The sequence below is a fragment of the Misgurnus anguillicaudatus genome, chromosome 24 (assembly GCF_027580225.2).
Source record: "Misgurnus anguillicaudatus chromosome 24, ASM2758022v2, whole genome shotgun sequence".
Lineage (NCBI taxonomy): Eukaryota > Metazoa > Chordata > Actinopteri > Cypriniformes > Cobitidae > Misgurnus > Misgurnus anguillicaudatus.
In genome coordinates, this window is record NC_073360.2 from 4,970,443 (window position 1) to 4,993,683 (window position 23,241).

General features: G+C 37.3%; 1 protein-coding gene across 3 annotated transcripts in view; it reads left to right on the forward strand.

Moving 5' to 3' along the window:
• Positions 1-23,241, forward strand: part of ece2b (endothelin converting enzyme 2b) — a 94,175-nt gene that overhangs the window by 54,526 nt on the left and 16,408 nt on the right. For all 3 annotated transcript variants that reach the window (XM_055195688.2, XM_073863155.1, XM_055195690.2), the window contains 5 exons: positions 2,397-2,612; positions 10,110-10,234; positions 15,578-15,724; positions 15,863-15,925; positions 18,248-18,436. In XM_055195688.2, coding sequence (XP_055051663.2) covers positions 2,397-2,612; positions 10,110-10,234; positions 15,578-15,724; positions 15,863-15,925; positions 18,248-18,436 — 740 coding nt within the window. The remainder of the gene's footprint in view (positions 1-2,396; positions 2,613-10,109; positions 10,235-15,577; positions 15,725-15,862; positions 15,926-18,247; positions 18,437-23,241) is intronic.

Here is a 23,241-nt window from a genome sequence, read left to right on the forward strand (position 1 = left end):
AAAATAAACATTAAAAGCATTAACCAAAACACTTACTTTCTTATATTAAGAACACTTTCATTGCTGCGGAAATACTTGGGAAGTCATCGCTGTACTTTTTTGCCAGCGATCAGCTGTAACATGTTTTGGTCCAGCTCGATTTTGGCTTCATGTAAAATAATGTAAAGTTTTTCATAAGATCCTCTGGGGTCAATGGGTTAGCATGACAGAACCTTGATGCTGTCGGGAGAACAAGCAACCGGCATTTTCCGTCTCCTGAGTGCCTCTCGTGTAAATTATTAGATGTTGATGGCTTACGTTTCTTCCCCGTCACAGAAAACCACCACAGGTTTATCAATGCCATCAAAGTATTATTTTGTTTTTGTTTGTTTGTTGATCACGAAGTACGAGATGATGGAAAACTAGGATTCCGTGTATTAAACGCGCTGCCATTGTTGTTTACAATGCGTGGAATGGTGCGCTGTGATTTGTTGAGCAGATTTATTGCATTCTGCAGATAAGCCGTTTATTGAGTTTCGCGGAAAAAGGGAGAAAAGATGACAATAACACGGCAGATATTGGATTTTGCGTAAAATTAGAAATGTATTTTTAAATACCTATCTGATACAATACTGATTTTTGCAGTAACTCTTTTTTTTTAATGGCGTTTATCGCGTTTTGGAGCCAAACTTTTTAAATATATTATGAACATAATAAGACATAAAGACATAAATCGTGCTTTAAGGATGTTTAGACCTTTTTCTGAAAAAATTACTATTTAAGAGCTCAAATATACAAGTATATGCATGCTGCCTCATTTTACGTTTTCTTGTGATACTGTAGTTGTAGTCTCATCTTTGTACTCCTTTTACTAATTTTAATGTTACCGGAAAAGATTTTCTTTAGTAAGAAATAATGTGATTAGCTGAATTTACTTAACTTCTGCGACTAAGGATAATTTCTTTTTAACGTAATGTACTTTAATGTACCTCTCTACAAGCCATGCTATTCATTTTTTCACACTAGTTTATTGAAAATACGGCTGTTACAATGATTAAATAATCATCTCATCACAATTGTTTGACCTCATCGCGATGATTTCAGATCACGTCAATGATTGCATATCTCTCTAAAAAACACAAGGGGGAGCTGCAGCGCTTGTATAAACAAGACCATATTTAATGGCGCTCCTTGACTGACAGTGGAACAAGATACATTGCAAAGCCAGTTTTTGAAAGATATATTCATTAAATAATTACTTTTAAATATGTGTATTAATATTTACTGCCAGGTAAATGTGTGAAAATTATTTCATGAACAAACAAAAAAATCTAAACATCAAGGCCCTAAAATAGGCAATTAATCGTCATAATCGTCACAATTTATTAGGTCAGCCAAATTTCATAACTGTGACAGCCTTAATTAAAAATATTGCTTTACGTGCTATTCAGATGGTTTCTTGCGAAAGTAGGCAGTGCATAAACATTTTGACGACTTGAGACTACTCTAGTTGTACAGACTTCTGTTTGTCTCAATAATCCAGCTGTCGTGTTATTTGGGTAGCTAAAATCAAATTTCCCAAGAAATCTGATTTACAAAGCTAAAACTGTAAAACACGTAGTAGTTGTTCGTCAGTATGATATTTCAACTCTTTTCTCACCACTGACGAGTTATACGAATTAGACTTATAAAAGAGACCCTCGCGTTTGCCAGATACTCCAAACATATATTTTGAATTTGCGCCACTCGAAAGAGAAGTCACCGGCCGCCAATTCCAAAAACAGTAAAATGTGTATGTTTTGATCATTGTTCTGAATCTGATCGCTAACAAAAGTCTTTTGCTCAAAATGTTGTAGTTTTGAAAAACCTGCCCATATTTGAGAGGTGATAAAAAAGAAAAAATGAAGATAGGATCATATGAAGAGTTTGGTTCCACAACGCAATAAATCCATTTTGACAAATTTCGGTAAAAACGTGTTTTCTATACCAAGATAGTGACAAGATGAAAACCACTATTTTCTGTTACAAACTTTCACATAGCAACTTTAGGTTATAAAAACATAAAAAATTCAAATCCATAACTTGATTTTCAAAGATTTATTATAAAAACGACTTTTTTCCACAAAATGCAATAAATCCATGACAGTTTTTTTCAAAATGCTATAAATCTATCCAATCAATGTATAAATGTGCATTCATCTTTACCATGTTATATTCATTTAGTTGACTAGTGTTTTACACTGATTAAAAAAAATAAACATTAATGTCATTAATCAAAACACTTACTTTGTCATATTAAGATCACTGTCATTGCAGCGGTTATACTTGATGCCGTTGTTTAGCATTTTTCACAGCGATCAGCTGTAAAATGTTTTGGTTACATTACATCACGTATTTCAACTTGTTTTCACTCAGAGATCCGGCCCATAGTATCTGTCTAACAGAGGCCTGCGTGACCGTGGCCAGCAAGATTGTGGAAGCTCTGGACCGCTCCACCGACCCGTGTCAGGATTTTTACCAATACGCCTGCGGGGGCTGGATCCGTAAAAACCCCCTGCCAGATGGCCGGTCCCGCTGGAGCACATTTAACAGCATCTGGGACCAGAACCAGGCTATTCTGAAACACCTGCTGGGTAAGAGCCGGAAAACACACACGCATGCTTATCCTTTATGTGGGATGAGATCTCTAGTAAATCTGACTCCCTATTCACACAGCAGTGTATATTTAGTAAGACATCTAAATGATTTAGTGAATTATCCAATAGAAATCTGCAGCATTGATGTTTTTTGGTTGGCCTCACACTAACGGGGCTATTTTGGTGGTTCCGCTCAGAAACTTTCATTGATTTTGGCTTTGAGCGACCTGATTACTTGTTTTCACTGTGTGCGTTCAACCCTGTCTATCTGTCTGATAGGGGGCAATGGCTTTCTGCACCGTTCTGTTTCTTTAACCTTTCATTCCCCCATTGGTCAGAATCGCAAGGATTTTTACACCACTTGTAAGGCTTGGTTTATGTCTCACTCTTTTAAAAGACATTTTTAAGTTTTAAAACTTCACTCGACTTCAAAATCCAACTGGTTCCCAATATGTCATTTCAGTATTAGCCCAGAGCTCCAAATTTGATGGTTTACAATCGTTTTACTTGTTGGTTCAGTGGTTTTATAGAACGCTATAAATAAATCGCAAGGCTTGGTGGTTGCTATGGTGTTCCGGACGGTTGCTAGGTGGTTACTTACTGGTACAGGTCTTTATTTACAAGCTGCACGGTTTTAGGTATTAATAATAACACAGATGATATATGGCTAAGGTTTTGTTCCCTTTAACATGATCTATTGTATCTATTGTAAGACTGACGCTTGCTTTAGTAAACCCCAGTAACTAAATAAAAAAATAACCTGAGATTTCAGTGTGTTGCGCTCTCTCTCTCTCTCTCTCTCTCTCTCTCTCTCTCTCTCTCCCTCTCTCAGTCTGTCTGTGTTAATATTTGTTCTTTATTATTCACTGTAATTTTAAGCTTTTGTGGAGTGAGAGAGAGAGAGAGAGAGAGAGAGAGAGAGACAGAATAGCTCATTGGATGTGCAGTACGCTTTGGTGAGCCCAACGCTTCAGCAAACAGTAAATTAAAGGAATAGTCTACTCATTTTCAATATTAAAATATGTTATTACCTTAACTAAGAATTGTTGATACATCCCTCTATCATCTGTGTGCGTGCACGTAAGCGCTGGAGCGCGCTGCGACGCTTCGATAGCATTTAGCTTAGCCCCATTCATTCAATGGTACCATTTAGAGATAAAGTTAGAAGTGACCAAACACATCAACGTTTTTCCTATTTAAGACGAGTAGTTATACGAGCAAGTTTGGTGGTACAAAATAAAACGTAGCGCTTTTCTAAACGGATTTAAAAGAGGAGCTACATTTTATGGCATATTAGCACTTTTGGGAGTACTTCGACTCGCCTGAAAAGTCCGCTCCCCTTCTCACTCTCATAATGGGAGAGGGAGGGTGTTACTGCGCCGAGTCCAAGTACTCCCAAATGTCTAAAGCTAAGCCATGTTTTGATAAATGTTCTGAATCTGATCTTTAACAAAATTACTCCACAAAATGCAATTATTTCAGCTTTTTGTTAAAAAATGTATTTTTAAAGACAAATACCCATATTTAATTTTTAACCATATATAGTTTATAAGCAGAAAAAAATAGATAGGATGAAAAGTTTTATTTCCTGGTTTGTTTGTTTGTTGGAAAGCAGAGGGTCTGTTCTTTCATTTGATATATTTGTGTGTTTATATATTTTTAGAAGAACATTTTCCTGGAAGGCATTTTGTGAAACTTTTGTGAAAATCACAAAAAATGCTGGCGGGCAACTTAAAAAGAAAAATGGCTGGGGGCGAATGAGTTAATGGCATTAACTAAAATTAAATATTTCTTGTAATAAAAACTTGTGCAATTGTTTACACTGAATATGTAAATATGGTGTTCTTGTTGCATTTACACAGTGGGTAACTAGCAGATGTCCTCAACACGCTGCGCTTCGCGTAACTAAACGGTGAATCTAGTAGTTTGTGTAATCTAATATCTTACCTTTTGGTGTAGTGAGTGTGGTAGGGATTGGATTACGTAGTAAATTTTACAGCAACTGTATCAGCGCTGGATATCTGAGGTAATTTTTGTTATGGACCTCAGCAATGAGCTTCTGCACAGTGTCATCTGTCATTTCAAATGTGTGTGCACTTGAAGTTCAAATAGATTTGATTGGCTAAGAATGGTTTATCGTTCATCAGGTGGGGAAAAAATCGCTCGGAAAGTGATCCCACGATATTGTTCATTATATTTTTATTGTTATAGTTGTGGTGTGAACTCTGCTATTCTCTTTAATATAAAACGATTTTCAAAACTATATTTTTGTTAGAGTTATCATTATCATTATAATGTGAATGGCCCTTTATAGATGTTAATGGATCCTAATGCAAGAGTTCTTCCAAAAAGTGGTCGGGACACAATCAACTTGGGCATAAAGAAACATCTCCCACCCGCAAATTGTGCGAGGGGGGCTGGATAATATTTTGAGTGCTGGCCGCCAAGGGACAGCGACCTTCAACCCAGTGTGGCACGACAACATTGGCCTTTGTGGCCAATAAACATTTTCCCAGTCTTCCAGCTAATCTGGGCCAGAATCTGTTTCTATTCTGGTAATTTTCAATTTATCAATTAAATCCAAACAACCCCCCCCCCTTCCTCACACACACGCACATAAATTTACAATACCCTGTTCCATTGTAAATTAGATTAGTGATGTGAAATTTGTGATGGGAGCTTTTGAAGCTTTCCAAGGTAGAAGCACACTTTAAGCGTGCAAAATCATTTTGCCACAAATGTGAGGATATGGTGTCATGCTTGAGGCTTTCTGTTTTGAATAAATTTTAATTAATCTGCATTTATTAAGGTTTTTGTAATAATGTCTGCATATGAATTAAGGCTGTCATTTTACAGTATCTTCTGCTTAAAAAGAATAACAAGAATCAGTTTTCCAGTACGAGAAAGACTTGAATCTGCAAAAAAACATTTTTCGCATATAGATTAGAAGTCTAATATTATAATCTTTAATTGGTATTTATTATTGACGTTTGTATTGTGTTAAATGTGATTCTTAGACAATGGGGACATCTGCCCTTTTTAATTGTTCATTAGAAAATGTGGGCAAATGTGTTTTCCCCACATGAATTCACAGATCAGAGGGCATTAACCTAATAAAAATGTGTGTATTTCTCTTGCCTGCATCCAAACATTTACATGCATATGATTAGGGCTGTCACAATGATTAAATGATTGTCTCATCGCAATTGTTTGAACTCGTTGCGATGATTTCAGATCACCGCAATTATTGCACATCTCTTTAAAAACACAAGGGGGAGCTGCAGCTCCTGTAACTGACAGTGTAACGCGATACATTGCAAAACCATTCAATACAGTGGAAAAACCGCATTTAAAGAAATGCTGCAAAACTTTGATAAAACTTACATTTCCAAAACAGCAATTTCAAATTGAGGAAAGTGAAGGATGTTATTCTTAAAGGCGGAGTCCACGATGTTTGAAAAACGCGTTGGAAGAGGAGACGGGCCGACTACCAAAACACACTTATAGCCAATCAAATCAAATCAAATGCCGGGTTGCGTATGTGTGGGGCGGGTCCATCAACAGAAGGTCCAGATTCTATTGGGGTAGGGGCGTGTTTGTTTGGGTGATTTCACATATCAACATTGGCTTTCAAACATCGTGGACTCCGCCTTTAAGGATCTGTAAGGAATTGATATATTTTTTTGCAGCCACTACAGACATAAGATAAAATTATTAATTTAAATAATCACAAAAATTATTTAATGAACAAAAAAAGTATGATAATTAAATGTCAAAGCAATGAAAAGACAAATAGTCATAATCGTCAAAGTCCTAAAACAGGCAATTAATCGTCATAACCGTCAGAATTTATTAGCCAATTAATCGTCAGGGAAAATTCATAAACGTTACAGCCCTACATATGATAAATGAAATCTAATGTGACCTCTTAAGTAGTTATGTGAATAATTCAATGAAGAGTTCAGTATGATACAGCAGATTGAAAATGCTAAGAAGAGATTATTTTTGGTCTCCGCAATCCCAAAGATATGCAAGTTGTAAAGCAGAATTCAAATATAACTGTACTATGTGCTTTGCATTAACCCACAGATGCTGGTCGATTGTAATCTTTTCATCCGGCAAACGCTAACAAAACACAAGCAAATGCTGCTAATATAACAAGATCAGTGTCGAAATCTGCTCGACAGGCAGCGGCTCATGCCAAAAGTCCATTCTTCTGTCTCCCCGTGTGTCCTTTCTCCAGCCCTGCTGACCGGTAATTGGGCTGCCACTGCGCCCCTGAGAATTTATTACCTGAATATTCCTTCCCCCTGCGTCTTAATGTAATCACACCCTGAGGAGGAAAAGAGACTGTGGAGGAGGAACGAAATAAGTGCGTGAAATGAAAAGGCCGTCTAGGGATTTGTAGCCCGCGGCCCAGTTGTTTACATGGATGATCGTTCTGTAGATTAATAATAATGCGATGCCGCTTTCGCACAACACGGATGCGTTAACAGACACACGGAGTATAGGGTACATTACTCTCTTTAAAGAAGTGTGAGGTACATTGCCATGACAACAAGTAAGAACACCAATCATAGTGAGGTTATCGCGACAGCGTGAACGCGTGTAATTATGCGTTACGGAGTGGGTAGTTGCGTGTCTACTTGTATGTTCAAACTCATGCCTCCTTTATTAGCTAAGATGTTTGATTGAAGATTTTTATTGACTTTTTTTAGTTTTTCCTCTCGAGAACATTGGGTGGAAATAAAATGTAAAATGACAACTAAAAACAAAAATAGCACTTAGGTGACCTGGCCAGTTGTTAGGGCACTGCATTTTTCTGTGACTTAAGAAGTAAAATCAGCCAACCACCAATTATTAATGATGTTTGGTGCTCTTCGACTTACGTTTGTTTTGCTATCGGTACCTCTGCTTTGGTCGGGTACAATCATGTAGTTAAGCCCTAATCTCATGCAGCTTGCTGAGACATCGGCTGACATGTCTACAACAGATCAGTGTATTAAAAGGTCACAGTGTACACAAAGTCACCTATTAATGACTCCAAACCTCACCTTATAGTTCACGATAGACGAAGAGAACAATGTAATACACGCATAATGCATTTGTTGTTTCTCAGGCTTGTTTTTTTTGTTGTCCAATTTTCCAGTCACCTGCTCCAGATACGTCCACTGAACCGCACTGTTTCTCATACAAACAAACAATGCTTTTTCCCTTTGCCTCCGTCTTCACCGCTGGCAGCTGCTGCACACTGTTTTTTTTTGACCCCGACTGATGGCAAAGGTGATTGAAGATGAAAGCCACCCCTGCTAACTGCGTCTGAGTTTTGGCACATTTTGTCTTTGCGGCAGCCGTCATGGAGATGACATTAAAATGATGGATGAAAGGCCCCTATTTATGCCTAAGTTCAACCCCTCTGCATTGCATCTGCTTGCGTCCCATAATATCATGCGAGAGCCAATAAGAGCGCACCGTATTGTCAGCTTGTCAGAGAGCTGGACAAAATCAATTGGATGTTCCAGGACCCTGTATGTTGACCCGTCGCGAGTCGTTCTCCCTGCTGTCATGTTTGTTTACGTAAACAAGAAAGGTTGTTGCACATTGCCTCTGCTGTAGCTACGTGACATTTTAATTTCTTGTCTTTATTTTTATCTTTCTTTCGTATCTCAGTGAAGGATTTGTCCTTCATCAAGTGTGATAAAGAGCCAAAAATGAAAAATACTCCATGAATTACTCACCCTCATGCCATCTGAGTGCATCTGTTATAAAGCTAGGACATTTGCAAAAATATCTGAATATGTGTTTGTGTGAAAAAAAACACATGTAACCCTGATGGCTTGAATGTGAGTAAATCATGAGGTAATTTTCATTTTTGGCCAAAGAAATGGTAAACCCAATTCTGAAAATTCTGTCATTGTGCACCTACACTTGTGTTGTTACTAACCCATATACATTTCTTTAGTACTTTTCAAGACTGCTCTTTATCATACAAAGAAATATCTTGATCAGCGGTTGCTAAAGGGACACTTGACTTTTTTTGAAAATTTGCTCATATTCCAGCTCCCCTAGAGTTAAACATTTGATTTTTACTGTTTTGGCATCCATTCAGCTGATCTCTGGGTCTGCTCTTAGCACTTTTAGCATAGTTTAGCATAATCCATTGAATCTGATTAGACCATTAGCATCGCGCTAAAAAATAACCAATGAGTTTTGGTATTTTTCCCATTTAAAACTTGACTCTTCTGTAGTTACATCGTGTACTAAGACCGACAGAAAATTAAATGGCTAGGAACTATACTCTCATTCTGGCATAATAATCAAGGACTTTGCTGCCGTAACATGGCTGCAGCAGACGTAGTGATATCACACAGTGCCCGAAAATAGTCTCCTTAGTAACTTTCAATAGCAGGGGACTATTTTCGGGCACTGCGTAATATCATTGCGCCTCCTGCAGCCGTGTTAAAGCAGCAAAGTCCTTGATTATTTACATCAGAATGAGAGTATAGTTCGTAGCCATATCTGCCTAGAAAATCACAACTTTAAATTTCCAGTCAGTCTTAGTACATGATGTAATCAAAGAAAAGTAAAGTTTTAAATAGGAAAAATATCAAAACTCTTTGGTTATTTTTAGCGTGATGCTAATGGTCTAATCAGATTCAATGGATTGTGCTAAGCTATGCTAAAAGTGGTAGCGCCAGACCCGGAGATCAGCTGAATGGATTCCAAAATGGTAAGAATCAAATGTTTAACTCGAGGGGAGCTGGAATATGAGCATATCTTCAAAAAAAGTGGAGTGCCCCTTTAAAGACAGGTGCTTGTTTCGCTACGGCTTTCAAATCGGATTTGTGCTTGAGCATATTCAAACTAAATTAAAATTTTCCATCTAGCCTACACTCTTAAAACGAATGTGTTAAATTAACACATCTTGTGTCTAGTTAAGGACAACACATCTAGTGTGTTGTCCTTAATTTAACACATATCTGTGTTATTTTTAGAACAATACACTTTGTGTTGTTTTAACACATCTTGTGTTGTCCCTTTTATTTATATGAACTCTAAATCAGCACGAAATGACACATAATGTGTTAAAATTAACACATAATGTGTTAAATAGTTTAACACAAAGCAATGTGTTAAAATTAACACACCCTGGATGTGTTAATTTTAACACATTGCTGGATGTGTTAATTTTAACACATTGCTTTGTGTTGAACTGTTTGGCACATTGTGTGTTGTTTTTAACACATTGAGTGTCATTTAAGTTCATAAAAAATGGAGGGGACAACACAGGATGTGTTAAAACAACACAAAGTGTATTGTTCCAAAAATAACACAGAGATGTGTTAAATTAAGGACAACACACTAGATGTGTTGTCCTTGACTGGACGCGGGATGTGTTGATTTGGCACATTAATTTTAAGAGTGTAGTTTTAAGTATAAGATGTTATTATTTTGCAATGCAAGTCAAAAATATTCTTCCTATATTTTCCACAGAGAACGGCACATTTAATTCAAGTAGTGAGGCAGAGAGGAAAACACAATCCTACTACCTTTCCTGTCTGAATGAACAGCGAATAGAAGAGCTCGGAGCCCAACCGCTCATCGACTTGATTGCAAAGGTGAGTGTTTTTATTTATTTATTTAACCAAACTTTTTAAATAACAATACAATAGCATAGCAATGGTACGTGTATCTCATTTTTGCAAGTTCAGTCAATTATTAGCTTACTTCGCTTACTTTTTGATTATTCCTCAAAATTTGTATCTTCGTCCGATACAGGCTCAAATATAAGGTCTGTTTACACACACAGAGAGCTACTGAAGGAGCTGCTCTGAGAAACAGCCAATCAGAGCAGAGCTCAACATTATTATTCATGACCCTTTCAAATAAGATAATAATAGACCATATCATTCTAAAGACAAATCCTAGGTTTGTAAATGTTCATGTAAAACTTAATAAAGCCACATACCTTCTATGTAGATATCAGAGACAATATTTTTTCAATGCATTCTTTGGCACCTTTAATTAAAGTCTCTTGATTGTACTGATTGGTTTCCTGTTCATCTCCTAAAATAGTTTGAGCTCATTGGCTGTATTTGCATAGCAGAACAACATAATTTTAAAATCAGTAAGCCCTGGAATGATGTAGATGTGTCCTTCAGTGCTAGACACTTTTATGCTCTTGTGTCTGAATCAGCCATTTCAGATAAGAGATCTCTGTAACCAAAACCTCTACAAAAAACCAGAAAAATACATCCATCCCACAGACACAAAGCAGCACGATGTCAAACAGCACTTCATCTTGCTAATTTTGAGCCCTCCTCACACTCACGCAGCTGTTAACTGAAAGGTTTAAAAGAAATATGACCGTATAAATTAATGTACAGAAGAAAAGTATCTCATCTGAACAGTTTTTACAAATGCTTGAGATTAATCTCATGTCATCGGTATCTCTGTGATTGAGCGAAACGTGTTAAACAGAGCCCAGAATAGTTTTATTCTCTGAGGTGAGACGGATTTAATTGGCTTTGATATTTGTGTCAGCTCAGACTCATTTATGCCGCGTACCTTTTGCTCTGAGACCAAGATGTCATTCCTTATGGCTTTCTTCACAGCTTTGTATCTGAAAGAATGATCGCCTTGGACCATATAGATATTAACATCCATCTCAGGTGATCGGATCATACCGGATCAGTGATGACAGATAGACGATTATGCCTGATATTAAAGTAACAACATTTACACGAACACCTTTTGCAGAAAACGTTTAGCATTTTAGCTGCTTTACACAACAACTGCGTTTTAAGGTCCTGAAAGTGCAACGACAAAAATGGTGATGTCATATTACATGCATGCATATTACACGTTTAATTTACAGGCATGCTCATGCACTTCACAACCATAACAATGGTGGCCTACAGGATTGTGTTTGTGCTTCTCAAGATACGGAGCACATGCAAATTTTGTTTAAAAATACTTTTTTAGTTTTTAGTACTACTGTTGTTGTTGTTGTGTAAACTTACTCTTATTTAAGGCCTTCAGGAGTATTTGAACATTACGGTCACACTCTAAAAAAATTGGTGCTAAATAGCAATAAAAGCTTGTAATCATAGGGGAAACATTTTTAGTGCTATATAGTTTGTTTTTAGAGTGCAGGTGTGTTGGAGAAGGTTTGAAAGCCTTGTGGGGTTTTTTTTTTCGAGGAACAGACTAAATTTTGAGTTTTGTGTTTTGATAATGAGTGAAAAAAAACTGAATAAAGCACGTTGGTATATATGGGCTTTTCTGTAATTGTTGATAGAAGGACGCATTAAAATGCATAGAGATGCCATGTACCCAGGGTCCGAAATTAACTTTTTGGCTCACCTGCCACGGGGACTGGTAGATGAAAAAATCCACCAGCCAAGCATATTTTTGACCGGCCAGAATAATAAACACAGTGGCGGAGCCAGAGGGGTGTCCAGGGTGGCACTGGACACCCTTGACATGTCACTGGCCACCCGTGTGCCATCCCAAATTTAATGCGCTACTTTCACTTAATCGCTATGTTTATTTTCGACGTGCGGCAGCGCAGCACATTGTTAAAAACAAACATTATGAATATTAACCCTCCCTGCGGTCGCGGCGCAAACTCTTTATTTTTTAATCACTGCGCAAAGAGACTTGGATTACTCTGCTGATTTTGGACATACATATATGATTTATACATCATTTAAAATGTTAAAGTGTCATTTTTTGTGTGTCTATAAAAACTAAATGTTGTGCTTTTCACAAAATTAAGAAAATATACATAATGCGCGTTCTGTTATATCTCTCCATCAGTGACGTCTTTTCAAAAACGCGTCAGAAAAATTACTGTAACGAATACTTTTCATATCATCAGAAGATAAATGTCATGTCTACATAATGCTTGGAATCTCTTTAAAATGATGTAAGTGAAGTCGTACATTGCTAATACTACATGATTTCACCATATATGCTGGAAGTGTGGTAATTTTTTTGTGGACTGAATAAAGTCTAAGATTGCCAATTCTTTTTACAACAAAACCCAGCACCATGTTTTCATTCATGACGTGATCTTTATAGGCTACTGTATGATTGTTAATTCGACTGGATTGCCACATTGAACTTGAAAGCGCGACACGCATATCCGTGCTCGTGCACAGCCAGAGCTTAAACGACTGTTCGCGTCTTTTTGGCTTAAACAGACAAATGCTCATATGTCAAAATAGCTGTCTTGGTGATTTTCATACTAAACATTTGGTTACTGTATGTCTTAAACAAATAAATATTTTATTGCATTCGGTCTTAGCAACCTGTTGAAGTCTCTCTGTCATTAAAGTTAAATAAATATCAAAACTTTTGCATCTTCTGTATCTTCGTAAATAAAGATTAATCCAAACATCCTTTGTGTTGAGCTCTACTATTTGAAGTAAGTGGTAACTGAAGTCACAGATAAGAAAATACCACTTGACTTTGTGGGCATAGCACAGGCTTATTTAATTAGTTTAACCACAGGCCAAATTTTGCCAATACAAAACCAATAGGGCCTCTAACCACAATGTTTAATCTGCTATTCTTGTTGTTGTTTTGATGCTGTTGTTTTAACAAACAAAAAGACTGGATTTCCATGTTAACCAACTTTTCCTCCTCATCCCCACACCAGATATACTCACCATTTAAAAGTGGTTTAGTGGGTCACAAAACTCACAGTTTGGATCATCCAGTTACAGATTGGATCATTTTTTCGACCAGAAAAACAGGTGCTACTGTCACTTTAAGAGCGATTGTGCACAGAGTCACTATCTTCACTGCCCGTACAATCTATACTTTAAAGCTTGCTGCGAGAGATTAAATTTTCTTACGTGAGGATAGTAATGACTGACTGGACGAAGTTGGAGGATTTGCCCAACAAATCCATGACAAATCATGACGGATTGCTTCCTGTACTGCGTCTTTTCACGCGATCGTGAAAGTAAAACTCGAGCGGGGGCTCAAACGTAATTTAAATACCCAATGCCTGAATTTCATACACCATTACTACACATCCAAATCTGTGAAAGAATGCATAAGCATTTAAATATATTTTTTCCTCCCTATAAGTCAAGATAGCCCGACGGGCAGGGCGGGGATGCATTTTTATAGCCCGACTGCAGACCGCAAGTTACCTGCAGTACTAGCTAGCAACAGACCGTCTCTAGTGCGAGACTTGGAGCGTAGAGACGTTCTGTGGCTAGCATACCTCGTTCCCAGATTAGTTATTGGCAAACACATGCATTAATATTTTGGTATGAAAATCACCCCCAGTGTGGCGGGTAGCCTTTTGAATTTAGTCGCCAAACGGAAAATCTACCCGCATTTGGCGCTTGGCGGGTGTTAATTTCGGACCCTGCATGTACCCTTTTAGGGGCGGTTCAGTTTTCACATCTAAAACCAAAAACGAGGCCGCGCCATTTTCCTCCTCCTTTCCCACATGCTTTCCGACACGGCATTCTGAAAAGTTGAGGTATTTCCACTGCCAGCACCGCCGACACTTGAAAAAAAGATGTGCATCTACATTTAAAATAACGTATTTGTATGCGCAAAGATGCGAAATGTGAACCACCCCTTGTGCTGAGTTTACACCAACCGCGTTTCAGGCGTCAAAATCGCGTCTACCGCGCCTAGTTTGCCGCTTGAACACTTTGTAAAGCAAGCATTTGACGTGCGTCCGAGGCAAAATCTGCTTCTTGTGGGAGGGGCAAGTGATATGCGGTTGTCTGTTTGCAAGATGACTGATGTTGATTGTGCATTTATCGAGAGAGTTACCGGTTTGTATTTGGTAACCTTCCTATAGGGGGAAAATAAACGGCGCGGGTCCATAAACGTCAAATGTGTATTTACAACTTACCAGGTTGCCGAATGTCCTCACTGACACTCTTTCAATCGAGGTCCTTTTAATTCCTGTCTCATCTATAGAAATAAGAACTTGTGTCATAAAGCTCCGGGTGACTGCTTATGGACAATATCAAGTGTTGGTTGAATGAGTGACTCCGGGCGGGGCTGCCTCCACAGCAGCAAGCAGGTTCCTGATTGGTTAATGCGGTGCAAAATTCCGCCAAATGTCAAACTTTTTTTGGGGGGGGGGGTCAGCCGCAAATTCACATAAACCGCAAAATGCACAAAAGCACCAAGCATGCGTACCGTGCACAACGCTCAATTCGTGCCTTTCGCGCAAGCTAGACGGGCGAATGAGGCGGAAACGCGCCAGCGCGACCTTACGTATTACGTAATCACGTCGAAAGGTCAGGCAATTGTGAAACGCACACTTGCGGAGCATTTCAAACAATAAACTGACATTTAGTATCATTTAGTATCATTTCACATACAACAACGTCTGAACAGTCCTCTTTTTCCGCACTTGTAAACACTGGAGAGGTAGTTTTGCATACATCATACATGAACTTTTCACGCGATTGCATAATACATAAGATCCTGCTGATGTGTCACACAGCTAGTGCAAGACGAGAAGTTGAGATTAAAAAGTACCTTTTTTTGCGAAAGTGGCGATCTTTTCACTAGATAAGACCCTAATGCCTCGGTTGGGATCGTTTAGAGCCCTTTGAAGCTGCATTGAAACTTCAAACTGTTGAGGTCAACTTTATGGAGAAAAATCCTGGAATCCTCTAGAATAATTTAAAAAAAGTTTTTTTTGCCCCAATAAAATAGAGCATTTAAAGCATTTAGAGAAGAAATGCATTAAAAATAGACCTCATGATCATTTTTTATATTATTAACACGTTTTTTTTCAATATTTGATATTTATGATATTCTGTAATATCTTTAGCACAATTAATTAAATAATATCTAGTGTTCAATATATCAACCAGGAGGTTTGGTAAGAATCAAGAACAAATTAGTTTGAACCTCAATCATGTTTCTAGAAACTGACTCCATCTTTTATTGTGTGTGTGTTTATGCAGACAGGGGGCTGGAACATCACAGAAGCCTGGGATAAAGATAACTTTATGGATGTTTTAAAGACCGTTTCTGGACCGTACAGAGCACAGCCCTTCTTCACCGTGGGTGTGAGCGTGGACCCAAAAAACTCCAACAGTAATGTCATTCAGGTACACGATACTCCTGTTCATGACTCTGATGTGAAAAGCATCAATTTCATCAATGAAGACATTTAATTTGTTTTATTATATTAAGTGTATTTACCATGTGTATTGAGTTCACATGTGTAAACTTACCTGTTTTTCCAGGTTGACCAGTCAGGGCTTTTCCTGCCATCTCGAGACTATTACCTCAATAAAACAAACGAAAAGGTAGGATTTGGCAAAGTCAGGTGAAATTGACTTGACTTCTTCAACTGATTTCTAAGTAGAAGATTCATTCATTTATTCAGAATAGTTTGGTTGTTAAAAGAATGGAGGCAGATGGTTGAAAAATATTTTATAGCTATCAGTCTGTGACTCGCGTAGAGACCCAGAGGGCAAAACATCACTTAAACAAAGCATCTGATACAGGACACCCAACAGAACTGCAGAACAGGCCTGACAGTTTTCCATCTGTTTCATGTCATGAATAAACAAATCGCCTCACAAAAGAAGAAAAGCAAAGATACGTGAACAAGCTTGAGAGTTTGTGTGCTTGCGTATCACAATTCGTGTATAGTAAGTCACCTGACTGGTATTTTAATAAACAGAGCAGGGTTAATATTGGCACCTTAAAGAGTAACTAAACCCCAAACCAACTTTTTTAAGTTAATGATCTGTAAAAATTATGCTTTATTAGTGCTGTTCATTGATTTTAGTAACTTTTTTGACATTAGGATATAAAGTGTTTTAATACTACAATATATGGTGTAAAAACGTCTGGTGCTGCCCTCTTCAGGTTGAATGGTGGCTACTGCAGTTGAATTTTTCTATTGGATGTTGGGTCCAAAAAATAACTCGTGACGTAAGCAGGTTCAAGCTCACCACACCCTTGTTACGATCTCACCACACACTTGGTACGAGCTTAGTTCATCCCCTCTATCTCCGTTGGGATCTGCCCACTTTTCTTGCATTTTTCAAATATTGTCGGTGGGTGGAGTCAGGCTCTGACCAGGGGTTTAGTTACGCTTTAAACATATATACTGTATCTTGTCAGGAATCTCTTACTTTACACTGCTATGATGATGAAAGCATACAACAGTATTCATAATAGTATGTGTATTGGGATGTGACAGTTTAACATTAGTGCCACTGCGGTTGGTTCCATGAAAATTAACCATCAATTATCTTTATATATAATAATAATACTATATTATACAGTGAGGAAAATAAGTATTTGAACACCCTGCAAGTTCTCCCACTTAGAAATCATGGAGGGGTCTGAAATTGTGATCCCTGGATTTTTTATAGATTATGTCTCTCACAGTGGACATGCACCTACGATGACAAATGTATGATTTTTTAACTATTTATTTGTATGGTACAGCTGCAAATAAGTATTTGAACACCTGTCTATCAGCTAGAATTCTGACTGTCAAAGACCTGTTAGTCTGCCTTTAAAATCTCCACCTCCACTCCATTTATTATCCTAAATTAGATGCACCTGTTTGAGGTCATTAGCTGCATAAAGACACCTGTCCACCCCATACAATCAGTAAGAATCCAAAAAGTGGATTCGGGCATGCTCATTTAGACCGTTCACCGTGCGCTTTAGACCATGCGCTTAGATTGTTAAAATAGGGCCCATAGCATCTGCTAAATACCTAAATGTAATGTACAGCATTTGGAAAATAATGTGTTTTTTGAACCATAAACCACGTTAACAAACAAAATAAAAGTCTTTTTAGCAACGTCATATGACCCTTTTAAATTAAAATAAAAACAAGAAATGCAGTCAGGATTGCAGATTTTTACCTAGTTTTGTCCTCCAGGCGTTCCTATAAAGATGAAAAAATGATGAATAGATATTGATGAAAGGAAAATCCTACTCATAAAAGTTGACAAAAAATCTTTAGTAATCATGGTTTCAAGATTACTTCTGCGGAAAATGACAAAATATTTATCTGCAGGGGTGTATGGCATTTCTTTGGCCAACAAATTGTCGTTTATATGAAAAATGTCCTCTTTAGTAATGGCCTGCTTGGTAATAAATGCCACCTGCCATTTATCTAATGCTAAAGATGAAAGAGAGAGAGAGAGAGCAGCTCAGGAATGCAAAATTGGGAGCAAGTGCTTTGACAGCATGTCATTCGATCACATAAACTTTCCTGATGATGACAGTGTACCTCTTCATCAGAACATCACCTTCAGATCTTCGCTTGAATAGACATGACCTTACTCCTAATGAACAAAAGACTTTATTTTCCTCTGCATCTGTTTCAGTCCTTTAATAGAAATTGGCAAGAAATCTCTTGAAGCTGTTCTGCCTCACACAAACAACCGTAATAAAGGAGCCATTCAGTGCAAAACTTTCTGTTACAAAATATTTAAAGAAAATTGCCCTCATAATGATTTCTTGATAGATTTTCACACAATTGCTTTAATAGCATGCGCTATTTTGATAGATCAGTTTTGTGTTTTGTGCCAGAATGTTGCTTTGCAACAAGGCTTTTTATAAATAACATTGAGTGTAATAAATGTGTTTGTGTTTAGGTGTTAAAAGCTTATCTGGACTACATGGTGGAGTTGGGTTTGTTATTGGGAGGAGACAAGAATTCCACTCGGGATCAAATGCAGCAAATTTTGGATTTTGAGACAGCGTTGGCCGTCATCACCGTACCTCAGGATGAACGCAGAGACGAGGAGAAGCTGTACCATAAGATCACCATAGCTGAACTCCAGGTATGTGCAGGTTTATTTCGAGAGCTAAAGGGTCATTTCATGCAAAAATGATTTTTTTTTCCTTTACTCATCCTCATGTCTTTCAAACTCCCCGAGACTCGTGCGGTATATATTTCAAGTGTGCATATGAACGGTTTGGTGATAATCTGAACAAAGTAAAATATAATCCATTATTTCTTGTGTGTTAAATAGATGAAAGTGTTTTTGAGTTTGTTTTGTTGGGGTCATTAAGTTTGATGATTATTATAATGAGCACATACAGTACTGCTTATTAAATCTCTTCATAGTGAATGTGTTTGTGTCAGATCTGATAAAAGACACTTCATGAATAATGCAACTTACACACTGTGTGTGTGTGTGTGTGTGTGTGTGTGTGTGTGTGTGTGTGTGTGTGTGTGCGTGTGTGTGTGTGTGTGTGTGTGCGTGTGTGTGCGTGTGTGCGTGTGTGCGTGTGTGTGTGTGTGTGTGCGTGTGTGTGTGTGTGTGTGTGTGTGTGTGTGCATATAAACTCAAAATCAGATATGGAAAGATTTCTTTCTTTCTTTCCTTCCTTCCTTCCTTCCTTTCTCTCCATCTTCACTTTTTCCTTCCTTCAATTCCTATCTATATTTCTTTCTTTCTTTCCTTCTTTGTTATCTTCCTTCTTTCTTTTCTTGATAGCTTTCCTTCCTTCCTTTCTATATATATATATATATATATATCTTTCTTCTTTCTCTTTTTCCTTCCTTCCTTCCTATCTATATTTCTTTCTTTCTTCCTTTTTCCTTCCTTCTTTTCTTTTTTCCTTCATTTATATATTTCTTTCATCTTTCCTCTTTTTCCTTCCTTCCTTCCTTTCTATATGTCTCTTTCTTCATTCCTTTCTTCTTTTCATTCTTCCTTCTTTTCTTTCTTTTTCTTTCCTTCTTTCCTTCCTTCTTCCCTTTATCATTCTTTCATCTTTTCTTCCTTCCTTGATTTCTTTCCTTCCTTTAATCCTTGCTTCCTTGATTACTTGATTAATTTTTCCCTTCATTGCTTCCTTCCTTGTTATCTTTTAACATTTATTTATTTCGTTCATTCTTTCTTTCTTTCTTACTTTCTGTCATCTTTCCTTCCTTACTTAATTTTTTTCTTCCCTCCTTCCTTCTTTTCTTCCTTCCTTTCTTCATATCTTTCTTTCATCTTTCCTTCCCTCCTTATTTTTTTCTTCCTTCCCTCCTTCATTAATTTCTTCCTTCCTTGATATCTTTCTTTCATCTTTCCTTCCTTCCTTGATTTTTTTCTTCCTTTCTTCCTTCATTTCTTCCTTCCTTAATATCTTTCTTTCATCTTTCCGTCCTTCCTTGATTTTTTTCTTCCTTCCTTCTTTCCTTTATTCCTTCATTCATTTCTTCCTTCCTTCCTTCATTTCTTCCTTTCTTCCTTGATATCTTTCTTTCATCTTTCCTTCCTTCCTTGATTTTTTTCTTCCTTCCTTCCTTCTTTCCTTTATTCCTTCCTTCATTTCTTCCTTCTTTCCTTCATTTCTTCCTTCCTTGATATCTTTCTTTCATCTTTCCTTCCTTCCTTCCTTGATTTTTTCTTCCTTCCTTCTTTCCTTCCTTCCTTCATCTCTTCCTTCCTTCTTTCTTTCCTTCATTTCTTCCTTCCTTGATATCTTTCTTTCCTTCCTTCCTTGATTTTTTTCTTTCTGCCTTCCTTCCTTCTTTCCTTTATTCATTCATTAATTTCTTCCTTCCTTCCTTGATATCTTTCTTTCTTTCCTTCCTTGATTCCATTTTCCAACTTCACTTGCTGTCTAAAGTCAACCACTTTTACAATGCTTTGATGTTAGAGATGGCTGTCCACACTTTTATTACTTCACCATTAGATTACTGCAACTCACTATATTGCTGTATTTCAAAGTCACAAACTACTCGCCTAATTGGTCCAAAATACAGCAACTAGATTTTCTTTTTATATTTGCAAATGTGACCACATCACCCCCATACTGAGAGCCCTCCATTGGCTGCCTGTCCAATTTAGAATTGGTTTTAATGCTCTTACTAATGTATAAATCCCCTCTCAGAGATAACTGCTGTACTTTTATATTAGAAACCTTTAGATCCAGTCATCAGAATCTTCTTTTAGTTCTTTAGTCCAGAGCTTTTTCTGTGGTTGGGCCTCGGTTATGAAACAATCTTTAATTACATCCCATACTTATTACTTTGTAGATGGTCTTTGTTTATCTGTCATTGCTTTGGTTTTAATTTATATGTTTTATTCTCCCTGTATTATGTGTTTATGATTTGATTCTAATGTTTAGCACTTTGTTCAGTCTTGTGGACGTTTTTAAATGTGCTTACTTGATTTCTTTCTTTTCTTCCTTTCTTTATCTTGTTTCTCTGTTCATCTTTCTCTGCATACTAATCTTCATATCTGTTTTGTGTCATCTGGCTTTTCGCCATCATTTAATTATGAGATTTTTTTCGTTCTGTGCACCTGGTTTCGGGAGACTTTTGTTTTGTGAAGGCTCCTGTGATTTCCTTGGCAACGGTTGCTGAGCAACTGTACAGTGAGGTAGAGGAGGTGGATGGGTGGGCATTACGGTTCATCACTTACTGTTGAAATTACGCCTGTCTGCTCTCTTTTAAAGGTCATTACATAATGCAGACTTTGTGTTGTGATTTATGTTGAAACTATCATATCAAATTTTTCATCTTCACATGTAGAGGTAAAGAAATGTTTTGTTTTAATATACAGAGACAATATATTTAGGCCATTTACTGACCAAAGAGTGGTTATGTATACAGTCCTTTCAAAGCATGGTTGAGCTTATGTATTTGCACATATCAGAACATTTTTAAATAAACTATATTGTGCACGTCTAGTAATTTCATATAAAATATACATTTTTGTGTTTTATTTAAAGGGCATCTATTATTCAAAATCCACTTTTACGAGACTAGAAAAGACTAGAATAATTTTTACTTGAATGGGAAAAGACAGATTTCTCTAACTTTATCAACTTTATCGATTGATGATTGGCTCTTTTAACTGAAAGGCAAGAGTTCGGTCACCAGAGCGCCCATATCAAGCATTGCATTGCTGCCTATTCATGGTAATAGCATTGCTCAATCTTGTTATATCCAATATCTTTGGCTTCGGACACAGGACTTTTCGTTCCATTGACTTTCATTCCTATGCAGCAGACCGGAAACGCAAGCTTATGCAAAAAATATCGTTTTTCGTTTCATTCCAAGTTTGATGAACTCTGACCTGTGACTTCATATCAAATGGAGGAAATAAGTAAAAGTAACAGTATCACAAACAATCCTGTTTTGTACAATAATAAAAAGCTACAATATCAGTGCATGCAGATCAAAATACGTGTAAATACTAGGGATGTCCCGATCCGATCACGTGATTGGATATCGTCCTCGATCACGTGGTTTCAGACTCTATCGGAATCGGACGTTACCTTCCGATCAGGACTCGGATACATATGCAGGGTTTAAATTGGGCCAGGACTGCACACATACTGAAGGTCTCGCTCTGCTCCGCGCCAGTGTACGCGCTGCGCTGGTGCGTGTGAAGTGACGCGAATAATGACGTGTTTTCAGGCTTCACACACTCGTGCATGCGCGACAAAACCGGGTTTTTACCGCTCATTTAAACGACGCTTCGATCGTTTTTGTCACTATGTGCTCAGTTAATCTACATCAGTACGCGGCGCCGTATCTCACTCAGAATCTCAAGAACGCGCATTTGCGCAGGAGGATCACATTACACATTGTAGATATGAGAGATAGAGAGAGTGGTAAGAATGGTGCACACGTTGAAAAAACTTAATAGAAGTCTAGAAACAAAGTATTAAAGTATGTATAGCCATGTCATTCATCTTATTACAATATGTTAACTAGATAACTAAATACAACTTATTGTATAGTTTAATAAAATAATCTATTTTGATTATACAGATTAATTACGACCTAACTATAGTGATTGTTTAACTAACTGATTTATATGACATAGCCTATTGCTGAATCAGTATGTTGTTTTTCTTGTTAATTGAGTCTTTTTGGGGTAGCCTATCTTATGCCTAGAATTAGTCAAGGAGGTTGAGTCTTATAACTTCCTTCAAAGTTTGATCAATTGTGCATAATGACATGTGCAACAAATGCATATAGGGTGTCAGACTCATAGATTTGCATAATTTAAAGTTCAGGCTTTAAAGTTTGGGTCAACCTGTTGCACAGCTTTAAAGCTGAAACTTATAAAATCCTATCAGAGGTACAAAATATCATTGAAACACACCAGTGGATCGGGACTCGGTGTCGGCAGATACTCAAAATCAAATGACTCGGACTCAAGGGCAAAAAAAACGTGATCGGGACATCCCTAGTAAATACCAAATCAACACTTTAATGTGTGATATCATATTTGATTGAGTAGAAATTTTGCATGCTGAAAGTCTGATTTTATCATTGCATTAAAACCATTAAATAGGATTAAAGGGGAAAAGAGGGCTTAAAAGTTGTTCTCTTTGGTGCTATAATGACCATGCATTTGACCATGTGTTGCTAGTCGACTATATGCAATATTGTATAAAGCAAACGCTTGAATTGAAAACATATTTTTCGCTTATAATCCAAATGTAAAAATTTTATTTAGTGTTTTTGTGAGGAGGTTGCACAAGAACCAGTACTTTATTTCACAGCTCTTACCTGGAAGGCTTATACATTATGTATTCATATCATTACTTTCTCCGGCAGCCGTATAGCTCAAATCCATGGTGATGCCTGGGAGAATTGCAACGTTTAAAGTAGTTTTACGCATTTTGT